Raw genomic sequence first — 13,490 nt, 5'->3', positions numbered from 1 at the left:
CAGTCACACATACACAGAAACACACACACGCAGAAACACACACACGCAGCCACACACACAGAAACACACATACGCAGTCACACACACACAGAAACACACATATGCAGTCACACACACACACAGAAACACACACACATACACACACACACAGAAACACACATACACAGTCACACATACACAGAAACACCCATATGCAGTCACACACACACAGAAACACACATACGCAGTCACACACACGGAAACACACATACGCAGTCACACACACACAGAAACACATACGCAGTCACACACACAGAAACACACATACGCAGAAACACACACACGCAGCCACACACACACAGAAACACACATACGCAGTCACACACACAGAAACACCCATATGCAGTCACACACACACAGAAACACACATACGCAGTCACACACACAGAAACACACATACGCAGCCACACACACACAGAAACACACATACGCAGCCACACACACACAGAAACACACATACACAGCCACACACACACAGAAACACACATACACAGTCACACACACAGAAACACACATACGCAGTCACATACACAGAAACACACATACGCAGTCACACACACAGAAACACACATACGTAGTCACACGCACAGAAACACACATACGCAGACACACACACACAGAAACACACATACGCAGTCACACACACAGAAACACACACACGCAGCCACACACACACAGAAGCACACATACGCAGCCACACACACACAGAAGCACACATATGCAGTCACACACACACAGAAACACACACGCAGCCACACACACACAGAAACACATATACGCAGTCACACACACACAGAAACACACACACGCAGTCACACACACAGAGAAACACACATACACAGTCACACACACAGAGAAACACACATACACAGTCACACACACACAGAAACACACATACGCAGCCACACACACACAGAAACACACATACGCAGTCACACACACACAGAAACACACATACATAGTCACACACACAGAAACACACATATGCAGTCACACACACAGAAACACACATATGCAGTCACACACACACAGAAACACACACGCAGCCACACACACACAGAAACACACATACGCAGTCACACACACACAGAAACACACATACGCAGTCACACACACAGAAACACACACACACAGAAACACACACACGCAGTCACACATACACAGAAACACACACACGCAGCCACACACACACAGAAACGCACATACGCAGTCACACACACACAGAAACACACATATGCAGTCACACACACACAGAAACACACACACGCAGTCACACACACAGAGAAACACACATACGCAGTCACACACACACAGAAACACCCATACGCAGTCACACACACACAGAAACACACATATGCAGTCACACACACAGAAACACACATATGCAGTCACACACACACAGAAACACATACGCAGTCACACACACAGAAACACACATACGCAGCCACACACACACAGAAACACACACACGCAGTCACACACACACAGAAACACACACACGCAGCCACACATATACAGAAACACACACATGCAGTCACACACACACATGCAGTCACACACACACACGCACAAATGCTCTCACAATCACACATGATACTGGAAATCTCATTGTTCTTCCCGACTGTTTATGTTTATGATCTGTGTTTAATAGGAATCAGCACAAACTTAGTGAACAGTGTCAAAGGTCATGGCCAGAGCTGCCTCCTGACATCAAAACAGGAAAGTATATGTTGTTCGGATGAAGCATTTCCATAGAAGAATTCAAGGAAATTATTGAAAAACGTCAAATGATTGAACTTCATCAGAGGAAGCAACATATCCCAGGTCTCAGTTTTACAAACGTTTGTGACTCTTTTGCTAAATCTTCCCCCTTAACTCTTCAATCCCAGGCCCGAGGACCTTTGTGCAAAGACTTTCTCAAATAGGTTATAACAGCAGGTAATACGATGCAGTAATTCCACCTCCAAGGCTGATATTATTAAGAAAGACCGTGCATTTCTACACGACCTTTCACCACCTCAGCATTTTACAGCCGATGGAGAAGTCACTGTTGTACGGTAGGAAATGCAGCAGCCCATCCGAGCACAGCAAGATCCCACGGAGAGCAATGTGATGATGATATTCGTTGAAGGTTAAGGGACCCTTTACGCTTATCCCAGAAGGCAGACAGGGCTTTGGGTTGGAAGTCAAAGACGGGAACACTGACTGTGCAGCATTCCCTCAACACTAACTTTGGGAGTGTTGGGAGTGGGGTTGAGGCTTTTGACTCTTGGGTAAGGAGGGTTACCCAGTGAGCCACAGTGAACACCACAGCAACACCAAAGGTTAGAAAACACATGACCAGGTCACAGACAGTAACAACAATAAAGGATGGATACTGACCCTGCCTGTAGCTTGGATACACCATCTCACGATGATCTGCTTCTGCTCCCAGTCATACTGTGGACCCCTTGCTTCCCAAACCCCTGTCTCCTGCTCAGTGCCGGGAATCTCTGGGACTACAAGTCACCGGAACATCCTGTGCTTTTAAGGAGTCGAGGGTTGGCAGCTCGGAGCCCCTGTTTCCTGCCTCCCTCACACTGCAGACAGCGAGTGGATAGATAACAGACTCCGAGAGGACAAATCCAGCACAGTTTACTCAAAGTACAACATAAGGAAGACAAATGCTCACGAGACAGAAAGTAAAGCAACCCCGTCTGTCTCTCTCTCTCTCTCTCTCTCTCTCTCTCCGTCTCAGTCATTCTAAGTCAATGGGTGCACCTCCCTGTCTCTCTGCACATCTTTGTTCATCATTTTCTGACCATTTCTGCCTCTACTGGGTAATTCCATTTTAATTTATTCACTCGTGGGATGTGGGCATCGCTGGCTGGGCCCAGCATTTATTGTCCATCCCGAGTTACCCCCTTGAGAAGGTGGTGGGTGAGCTGTCTTCTTGAGCCGCTGCAGTCCCATGTGGGGTAGGTACACCCACCGTGCTGTTAGGGAGGGAGTTCCAGGATTTTGACCCAGCGACAGTGAAGGAACGGCTGATATATTTCCAAGTCAGGATGGTGAGTGACTTGGAGGGGAACTTCCAGGTGGTGGTGTTCCCCATCTATCTGCTGATGGCACGGAAAGATAAGGAAGTTATCTGCAGGAGGTAATTATTCCCAGTTTTCCCATCATTGTAGCACAGTGTCTTCGCCTGAGCTCAGCCAGGCACCGTGGGACATTTCACCACACTAACAGTAAATGCAAGTTGGTGTTCTACACTACACACCGGCTCTTTCTCTCCCGACTGATACAAAACAGGACGCACGTCTTGAACTGGGATAAGATGAAGGTCGAGTATCCTTTATCCGGAAATTCGAAAACCGCGCACATCCATTAACTGTGCTTATTTTGAACCCCATCGACATTTAAAGTCTAGTTGTTTGTCTGCACTGCTTACCTTGTGATTTTTATAGTGAGCATGTCAAAAGGGAACTCACTACAGGTACCCTGTATTCATTATTCAGTGATACATCTTACTTTTCCAGCCATTTGATTAACTTTAGATGATAGCTAGCCTAAGCTTAGGTTATTGTAACGTAAGTTTACATGTGGTATCCAGAAACTGAAATTATCCAAACTCCAAAATGGGATTGGCCCCCGAGGGTTTTGGATATGTCATGAAGATACTAATGTATATATTTTTTTATTCATTCATGTGATGTGGGTGTTGCTGCCTGGGCCAGCATTTATTGCCCATCCCTAACTACCCTTGTTCAGAGGGCATTTTAAGAGCCAACCACATTGCTTTAGGCCAGACCGCGTAAGGAGGGCAGATTTCCTTCCCTAAGGGACATTAGTGAACCAGATGGGTTTTTACAACAATCGACGATAGGTTCATGGTCATCATCAGACTTAATTCTAGATTTTTTACTGAATTCGAATTTCACCATCTACCGTGGTGGGATTTGAACCCAGGTCCCCAGAGCATCACCCTGGGTCTCTGGATTACTAGTCCATATAATATTATTGGAAAATATTTTTCTTTTAAAATAGAGGTAGCTGTGTCTTAACTGGATTAATGCCAGCGAGTCTGTGCTTTGATGTGTACTGGTTTTGATATGTAAGGGAGATAGAGTGAATTTCCATTTTGTGGAGAGAGCATTCAAGAAGCAGGGTGAATTCTGACACCGAGCAAGCAGATGCCAAGTAAAATGTTTATGTTACTAATAAAGTTGGTACTATGAAAGGGGTTTTATTGTTAGAAGAGGCTGGTGCTACAATGAGAATTTACATTCAATGGGCTGTGCTAGGTACAGCAAGATGCCCGTTCTGGGTGTGCAGAGCAGAGGCAATGTGAGGTCAAAAGCAGCTGTAAAGCCTCCAACTGGCTCCACAGGAACCAAAGTGAAAAGAACCTCATTTTGAATTCGTAAGGCGAAAGTGCTTTGCCTGATGTCTGGTTAAGTCTACAGGTTGCTGTCGCCTGAATGGAGAATAGTTTGGGATTTTGTTAAAAGTAGTGAACATAGTAATTTGTAGCCATGTGTATGTGTTTAATGTATTGTAACTTAATAAAATGTTTCAACGACTTTAATATAAAACCTCTAGAGAGCCGATGGCCTGATTCCTGAATTTAGAGTCGCATCCCAAACATAACACTTAAAATTATAGGTTATGACAGTTGTTTCAAGTTTCCCTCTGGGGTTTTTAAATAACTCTGCTTCACCAACTGCATCGGTCACAACAGATGAAGGATATTCGACCTGTACAAGGGAAGAAAACAATCAAGGCTTATGAGATATACCTGTCCGCCCAACGACCAAGATGGGAGCTAAATCCGTGGAACCATAGAAAAGTTACGGCACAGAGAGAGGCCGTTCAGCCCATCATGTCTGCAACAGCTAAGAAAAGAGAGGGAAAGAAACTAGCTGCTCATTTTAATTCCACTTTCTAGTACCTGGTCCATAGCTTTGCAGGTTACAGCACTTCAAATGCAGGTCCAGGCACCTTTTAAATGAGTTGAGTGTATCAACCTTAGATTCCCTGTATTTATTATTCCGTGATACTTACTTTCTAGCTTAGGCAGTGAATTTCAGACACCCGCCACACCTCTAGGTGGAAAAGGTTTTCCTCATGTCCCCTCTAATCCTTCTACCAATGACCTTAAATCTGTGCTTGGTGTCCGCACAGCTAAAGGAAACAAATCCTTCCTGTCTAGTCCCATCGATATCTTCTACACCTCAATGAAGTCACCCCTCAGCCTCCTCTGTTCTGAGGACAGCAGCCCTAGCCTATCCAATCTTTCCCTCTCAAATTTAAGAAGATTCGGACTAGAGGGACCAGCATCACAAGCCAATCAGTCCCACAGAAACTTGACAGCACAGGAGGAGTCCCTTCGGTCCCTCATGCCTGCGCTAGCTCTTTGAAAGACCTATCCAATTAGTCCCGCTCCCACAGTGAGGCACAGGGCACAGAGAAGGAAAAGCACAAACGCAAGAGCACACAGAGATGGATAGAGTCACACACCGAGGGCAAAGACAGTGACACAGACAGAGATATACACTGAGAGGCACACACAGAGAGCTGGACAAACTGACCAGCATAAAAACAGATGTAAACAGTTTATAAAGTGTCAGCTAGTGGCTGAGGGGGAACGTGAGGTAACTATAAAGCAATTCTATTGCTGAATCACCAACAGCAAAACACTGGAACACATCACTGGCCCTGTGAGAGACCATCAAGCGTTTTTTAAAAAATCATTCACGGGGATGTGGGTGTTGCTGGCTGGGCCCAGCATTTATTGCCCATCCCTAATTGCCCCTTGAGAAGGTGGTGGTGAGCTGCCGTCTTGAGCCGCTGCAGTCCGTGTGGTGTAGGTACACCCACAGCGCTATTAGGGAGGGAGTTCCAGGATTTTGACCCAGCGACAGTGAAGGAACGGCTGATATATTTCCAAGTCAGGATGGTGAGTGACTTGGAGGGGAACTTCCAGGTGGTGGTGTTTGCGATGTACCTGCTCTGCGAGCTGCTTCCTGTAAACTTCGAGGTTCTTGAGTGTATTAAAGCCTTGAGTGAAGAAGCTGGACTGTGCGTCCATGAACGACACCATCTGTAACCAATCAGATCAAAATTCAGATAACAGCAAAAACCTGCGGTGCTGGAAATCCAAAACAAAAATAAAAATACCTGGAAAAACTCAGCAGGTCTGGCAGCATCTGCAGAGAGGAGCACAGTTAACATTTCGAGTCTGTATGACTCTTCAACAGAACTAATTAAAAATAGAAAAGAGGTGAAACATAGGCTGGTTTAAGGTGGGGGGGGGCAGGGTAGAGCTGGATAGAGGGGCCTGTGATAGGTGGAGATAACCAAAAGATGTCATAGACAAAAGGACAAAGAGGTGTTGAAGGTGGTGATATTATCTAAATGACAAAGAGGTGTTGAAGGTGGTGATATTATCTAAATGACAAAGAGGTGTTGAAGGTGGTGATATTATCTAAGGAATGTGCTAATTAAGGGTAGAAAGCAGGACAAGCAAGGTACAGATAGCCCTAGTGGGGATGGGGTGAGGTGAAGGAATCGAAAAAGGCTAAAAGGTAGAGATAAAACAATGGATGGAAATACATTTAAAAATAATGGAAATAGGTGGAAAAGAAAAATCTATATAAATTATTGGAAAAAAAGGGGGGGAACGGAAAGGGGGTGGGGATGGAGGAGAGAGTTCATAATCTAAAATTGTTGAACTCAATATTCAGTCCGGAAGGCTATAAAGTACCTAGTCTAGTGCTGCATTGTTCCAGTGAAGCCCAACGCAAACTGGAGGAACAGCACCTCATCTTCCGACTAGGCACTTTACAGCCTTCCGGAATGAATATTGAGTTCAACAATTTTAAATCATGAACTCTCTCCTCCATCCCCACCTCCTTTCCGATTCCCCCCCTTTTTTCCCAATAATTTATATAGATTTTTCTTTTCCCACCTATTTCCATTATTTTTAAATGTATTTCCATCCATTGTTTTATCTCTACCTTTTAGCCTATTTCGATCCCTTCCCCCACCCCACCCTCACTAGGGCTATCTGTACCTTGCTTGTCCTGCTTTCTACCCTTAATTAGCACATTCCTTAGATAATATCACCACCTTCAACACCTCTTTGTCCTTTTGTCTATGACATTTATTGGCTATCTCCACCTATCACAGGCCCCTCTATCCAGCTCTACCCTGCACCCCCTTAAACCAGCTTATATTTCACCTCTTTTCTAATTTTACTTAGTTCTGTTGAAGAGTCATACGGACTTGAAATGTTAACTGTGCTCCCTTCCACAGATGCTGCCAGACCTGCTGAGTTTTTCCAGAATTCAGGTGGGCCCGGGAAACAACATTGGGAGGCACTCCCAAGTGCCAAAATATATTTTTAGAATAGAACATAAAAAAAATAAAAATAATTGACAGACGCATGAGCCAGTGGATGTTGGTGCTGCCTGCTCAATGTGGTACTGAACCAATGGCCCAGAGCAGATAGTTCTGGTCTCAGTTGGGGAACTTGAACAGGCCTCAGTGCCCTTGGTTAGAATCTGGAGGGGATAAAACAACCATTCTTACTGTGGCTAATCACTATCGACTGACTCCTCAATGGACAGTAGGTCCTGGATGGTGAGAGAGGGAGGTGAATGTGCCATGTCTCCGAGGGGCACTGTCTTTGGCTGAGGTACCACAGGCTGCAATTGGAACAGAACCACTGCACTGTCCCAAGATTCAAGAATGGGAAAGCCTTTCAACCGACACAACGACAAGGCCTCAGGCCATCCAACACTTGGCCAAAATTGCAGCAGGGAAGAGCAAAGCATTACTCACAAACTGTAACATCTCGTTCTTCTTCTTTGCTTGGATGACATTTATCTGAAAGAAATAGATGGCAAAGAAGTCATAAAACGAATCGATGGTTAAAACACAAGCTTAGATACAGAGCTCACTCTACCATATCCCCCCTTCAAACTCTCCCAGGACAGGTACAGCATGGGGTTAGATACAGAGTAAAGCTCCCTCTTCACTGTCCCCATAAAGCACACCCAGGACAGGTACAGCACGGGGTTAGCTACAGAGTAAATCTCCCTCTACACTGTCCCCATCAAACACTCCCAGGACAGGTACAGCACGGGGTTAGCTACAGAGTAAAGCTCCCTCTACACTGTCCCCATCAAACACTCCCAGTTATACCCTGAATTTCCCATTTCTCTCAGTGACTGACATTATGATACTTTCTGTTTTGGGACTGGGTGTCTAGTGTTCCGATGTGCGGTAACCATTCAGGTGGATATCAGGCCTCCTCTATAACCAAGACATCCCTGACGGTAAATGCATTGGACTAGAAGATTATGGAAGATCAAGGTGACATGTGGAAGTTGAGTAAAGGATTTGATGGGTCATTAAAATCTCATATATGGCTGGGTGAAGCTGACAGGGGCTCGTCAAACCCACACAATAAGAGCTGGGTGTTCAGGTGCGATCGCGAAAGGCATTTCTCACACAAAGGGCAGTGGGAATCTGGAACTCTCTCTCTGACAAAGCTGTTGTGGCTTGGGGTGGGGGAGGGTGAGGGAGGGTGGGGGAGGGTGAGGGAGGGTAGGGGAGGGTGAGGGAGGGTAGGGGAGGGTGGGGGAGGGTGGGGGAGGGTGGGGGAGGGTGAGGGAGGGTGGGAGAGGGTGGGGGAGGGTGGGGGCCGGCGTGTGGTTTCCATTGTCAATTTCAAAACTGAGCTTGCTAGGTTCTTGATCGGCAAAGGCCACTGAGGGTTTATGGAGCCCAGACAGTGGAGTTCAGATACAGGTCAGCGATGATCTCATTGAATGACGCACCAGCCTCGAGGGGCTGAACAGCCTCCCCCTGTTCCCAGAAGGGGACGTTGAAAGTAACCCCACCCACCTGGAGCACGTAATCCAGCGATACATGGCGGAAGGATCTGCGGGCTAGCTGGAGACCGCTAGTGGCTTCATCCACTTCGTGCTGCTTCTTGGGAGGTGCTTGTGCGTTTCTATTCTGTGCGTTATCCAGGTCCTCACTGCTCTTGTCAAAGTGTTTCTTGGTCTCCTTGAACCTCCTCACGTCCCTGAGGCAGAAGGAAGAGAAAAAAAAAATGAGGGAAGAAATTATTGGGGCACCGACCGGGATCAAAGTCACCTTCGTTACCCAGGGGGAGCCACTTTGGCGGGTTTCACACTTTGTTGAGCCCCGGGTGCTACACAAATGCAAGTTAGTGTTGAACGACCGTTAACGAAATTATTTTTTTTCAAAAGCTCAAAGCAAAGCTTTTCCGGAGCTGCGTTCGGACAGTAGTGACATCAAATCGCTGAGATAAAGAGACATGTCGAGGCTTTTTGTCCCGCGCTCACCAGGACTTTTTGCAAAAACACCTGATGAGTGCAAGACTAAAAACTTTGATATGTCTCTTTTTTCAGCAACACTGAAGTTGTGCGCCACGAAATGTCTAGTAGCTACATGAAAAAAGGAAAATTTTGCTAGATTATCGTTCTTGGATGAGTTTACAATGTTGGAACCAGGATCGTGCATTTGTGAGTATAAAGCTTGACACAGGAGTGAATATCGGGGGGTGGGGAAAGGGCCTTTCACATCTCCTGGCATCTCTAATGCTTTCAGCCAAGAAGGAATAAAAACTACTGCCTGGATTTTCCTGATGTTAATAAACTGTCTGGGTGGGAATTCAGATACAACAGTGGAGGTGAGAAAGAGACAGAGACGGATACAGAAATGTACATTTGGACAGAAAGACAAACTTAGAACACGTACACACACACACATACACACACACACACACACACACCACATACACACACGTATGCATGTATACATGTACGCACATACACACACATACATATGTATACACATGTATACACACATGCGTACACACACGTATACACCCAAGTGTACACACACACATGTACATGTGCACACACAAATGCGTATACCCATATGCGTACAAGCACACGCGCATACACACGTACACACATACGCATACACATATTCACACGTGCACATGCACAGTCATGAAGCTATTAATGTATATCATATTACTGGAAAATATTTTTCTTTGCAAATAGAAGTTTAGTCTGTGGGCGTGAATTATTTGGATTAAAGCCAGCTAGTCTGTGCTTTGATGTGTACTAGTTTTGTTATGTAAGAGAGATAACGTGCATTTGCATTTTTGAACAGAGCATTCAAGAAGTGGGGTGAAAACTGACACCTATCCAGCAGAGACCAAGCAATATGTTTATTAAAGTTGGTGCTATGAAAGGGTTTTTATTGTTAGAGGAGGTGGAGTTCACAGAGGCTGGTGATACTATGAGAATTTACATTCAATGGGAGTGCTGGATATAACCGATTGCAGTGTTTGTGTGTTGAGGGTAGAGGCAATGTGAGGTCAAAGCAGCTGTAACAACTGTCTTCAGAGGAACCAAAGTGAAAAGAACCTCATTTTGAATTCATAAGGTGAAAATGCTTTGCCTGGTGTTTGGTTAAGTCTATGAGTTGCTGTTGCCTGAATGGAGATTAGTTTGGGAACTTGTTAAAAGTTAAGGTTGTAGTAATTTGTAGCCATGTATTTAACTTGTGTAAATTAATAAAATGTTTCATTTAGCTTAATATAAAACCTCTCGGGAACTGGTGGTCTGATTCCTGAATTTAGAGTCACATCTCAAACATACCACTTAGAAACAGTTGTTTAAAGTCTCCCTCTGGGTTTTCTTTAAATAACTCAGCTTTACCAATTGCATTGTCATAACACACACACAGACACACGTGCATACACAGACACACATGTGCATACACACACACACGTGCATACACACACACGTGCATACACACACATACACACGTGCATTCACACACACAGACACACGTGCATACACACACACATACACACGTGCATTCACACACACAGACACATGTGCATACACACACACGTGCATACACACACATTAACGTGCACACACACACGCACACACACACACGTGCACACACACAGACACATGCACACATACACATGCACACACACACACACACACACACACACACGTGCACACACACACGTGCAAACACACACACGTGCATACACACACACACATGCATACACACACACACACGCGTGCACACACACACATGCATACACACACACACATGTGCATACACACATGCATACACACACACACACGTGCATACACACACACACATGCATACACACACACACACACATGCATACACACACACACACACACACAAACGTGCATATACACACACACATACACCGGGCTGAATTTGATTGTCCAAACCGGAACACCGTCCACCAAACGCAAAGCCAATGGTAACTCCCACCTTCGCCATTTCCAGATGCCCCATTGGGATTAAATGTCAATCAGGAAGCTAACTGCTTGCTGTGCCTTTAAAGGCAAAGGTCTCACCTCCAAGAGCTGCTCACCAATCAGAAGGAAGGGGACTCTTCAGTCCCAGCAGCGTGACAGGGAACATTGGCCCCTCTAGCAGGAGGCCCTAGACGACTGGCGAATGCAGGGCAAGCAGACCCCGGTGAGGGGAGGGGGGGGTGGTGTTGTTACTGCGGAAGGCAGGGGACAATCTTTCATCAGAGGGGGAGACAACTGTTACCGCCGGGGGTACCCTCTGTAGAATATCAGCAGCTGTGGGGTGAAGCCCTGAATTGGCCATTGGCTACTTAGGGGCCTCAATTGACCTCCGGGCAGGAAGGCTGACCTTGACCTGCCCGATACCCGACTTAAAATCCCGGGGAGCCGGATAGACAACGGTCTGTCCACCCCATGCCTTCCCACGCAATTATATAGCCCCAGTCCTCCACGCCACCCCGACTCCCCCTACCCCAACGCATCCCGGCACACACGCCTTGGGTAGTTGGGCACATGTACACAGATGGGACACAGCGCAATGTACTCACTCCTTGATGAAGTTAGACAAATGCTGCTTGACTGATTTCTGAGTCACCTCGATGAAGGTCTGAAACACACAAGAAACAGGAGCCTGAAACGCAGCCGAGCGTCAGGAGGAGGAGGTGGGAAGGAAGCAGCAGGTCTCCTTGTCAATCCGCCCTCGCCCCTGACACTTTTGGAAGAATTCGATAATTTAAAGGATCTCGCCATGTGCTTCGAAAACTAAGGAGTGTAACTGCCATAATACGCGGATATACAATGGAATATAATGTGGGAAAATGTGAGGTTCTGCACTTCGGCAGGAAGAATAGAGGGGCTGAATATTATTTACATGGAGAAAGACTGAAGAAAGCTGCAGCACAGAGGGATTTGGGAGTCCTTGTGCATGAATCCCAAACAGCTAACATACAAGCTCAACATGTAATAGGAAAGGCAAATGGAACGTTGGCCTTTATTTCAAAGGGAATGGAGTCTAAAAATAGGGAAGTCTTGCTAAAACTATACAAGGCACTGGTTAGACCACACCTAGAATACTGTGAACAGTTTTGGTCCCTTTGTCTAAGGAAAGATATACTGGCATTGGAGGGAGTCCAGAGATGGTTCACTAGGTTGATCCCAGGTATGGAGGGATTTTCTCATGAGGAGTGGTTGAGTAGGTTGGGCCTGTACACACTGGAGTTTAGAAGAATGAGAGGCGACCTTATTGAAACATATAAGATTCCTCGGGGGCTTGACAGGTTAGATGCTGAGAGGTTGTTTCCCCTTGTGGGAGAGTCTAGGACCAGAGGGCATCATCTCAGAGTAAGGGGTCACCCATTTAAAACAGAGATGAGGAAGAATTTCTTCTCTCAGAGGGTAGTCAATCTGTGGAATTCTTTACCACAGAGGGCTGTAGAGGCTGGGGGTCGTTAAGTATATTCAAGGCTGAGATGGACAGATTTTTAATCAGTAAGGGAATCAAGGGTTATGGGGAAAAGGCAGGAAAGTGGAGTTGAGGATTATCAGATCAGCCATGATCTCACTGAATTACAGAGCATACTCGATGGGCTGAATGGCCTACTTCTGCTCCTACATCTTACGGTTTTATATAATAACTCACTTTCTGAAAAACTGGGGATGTCAGCGCTGGGTTTGAAAACAGTTTTGTGTCAGCACCAAGATCCCACACGGTTAAATTCCAGTAAATAGGTGCTCATCACCGTTTTTTAACCTCCTCTCTTCCAACTCCCTCTTCCTATATCTCGAGCTCTCTTTTCACTCCCTCACTGCCTCCGTGTCTTCCTCTTATTGCCCTCCAGCTCTGTCACACTCACCCTTTCTTCCTCCCTCTTTTGCGCACACGCCCGGGGCAGGATTATTCTCCCCCCCCACCCCGCCCCCCACCTCCCCCGGGCAAGGGGGCACCCGATCCGATCAGGAGTGAAAGAGCTCGCGACGAAATAGCCGGGCGAGCGTCCTGACCATATTTCGGCCAATTAAGATGCAATTCATTCGGACGATTAAGAGGCCTAT

At 46.1% G+C, this 13,490-nt stretch overlaps 1 protein-coding gene across 1 annotated transcript in view; it reads right to left on the bottom strand.

The window, feature by feature from the left end:
* Window positions 1–13,490, bottom strand: part of acap1 (ArfGAP with coiled-coil, ankyrin repeat and PH domains 1) — a 107,270-nt gene that overhangs the window by 36,808 nt on the left and 56,972 nt on the right. Inside the window, exons 5-8 of the mRNA XM_041179064.1 lie at window positions 11,987–12,045; window positions 8,932–9,115; window positions 7,864–7,908; window positions 6,026–6,121 (exon numbers count right to left, since the gene is read on the bottom strand). Of these exons, the coding sequence (XP_041034998.1) occupies window positions 6,026–6,121; window positions 7,864–7,908; window positions 8,932–9,115; window positions 11,987–12,045 (384 nt within the window). The remainder of the gene's footprint in view (window positions 1–6,025; window positions 6,122–7,863; window positions 7,909–8,931; window positions 9,116–11,986; window positions 12,046–13,490) is intronic.

This window comes from Carcharodon carcharias, chromosome 33 (genome assembly GCF_017639515.1).
Source record: "Carcharodon carcharias isolate sCarCar2 chromosome 33, sCarCar2.pri, whole genome shotgun sequence".
Lineage (NCBI taxonomy): Eukaryota > Metazoa > Chordata > Chondrichthyes > Lamniformes > Lamnidae > Carcharodon > Carcharodon carcharias.
This window is presented reverse-complemented; position numbering and strand designations above follow the sequence as displayed.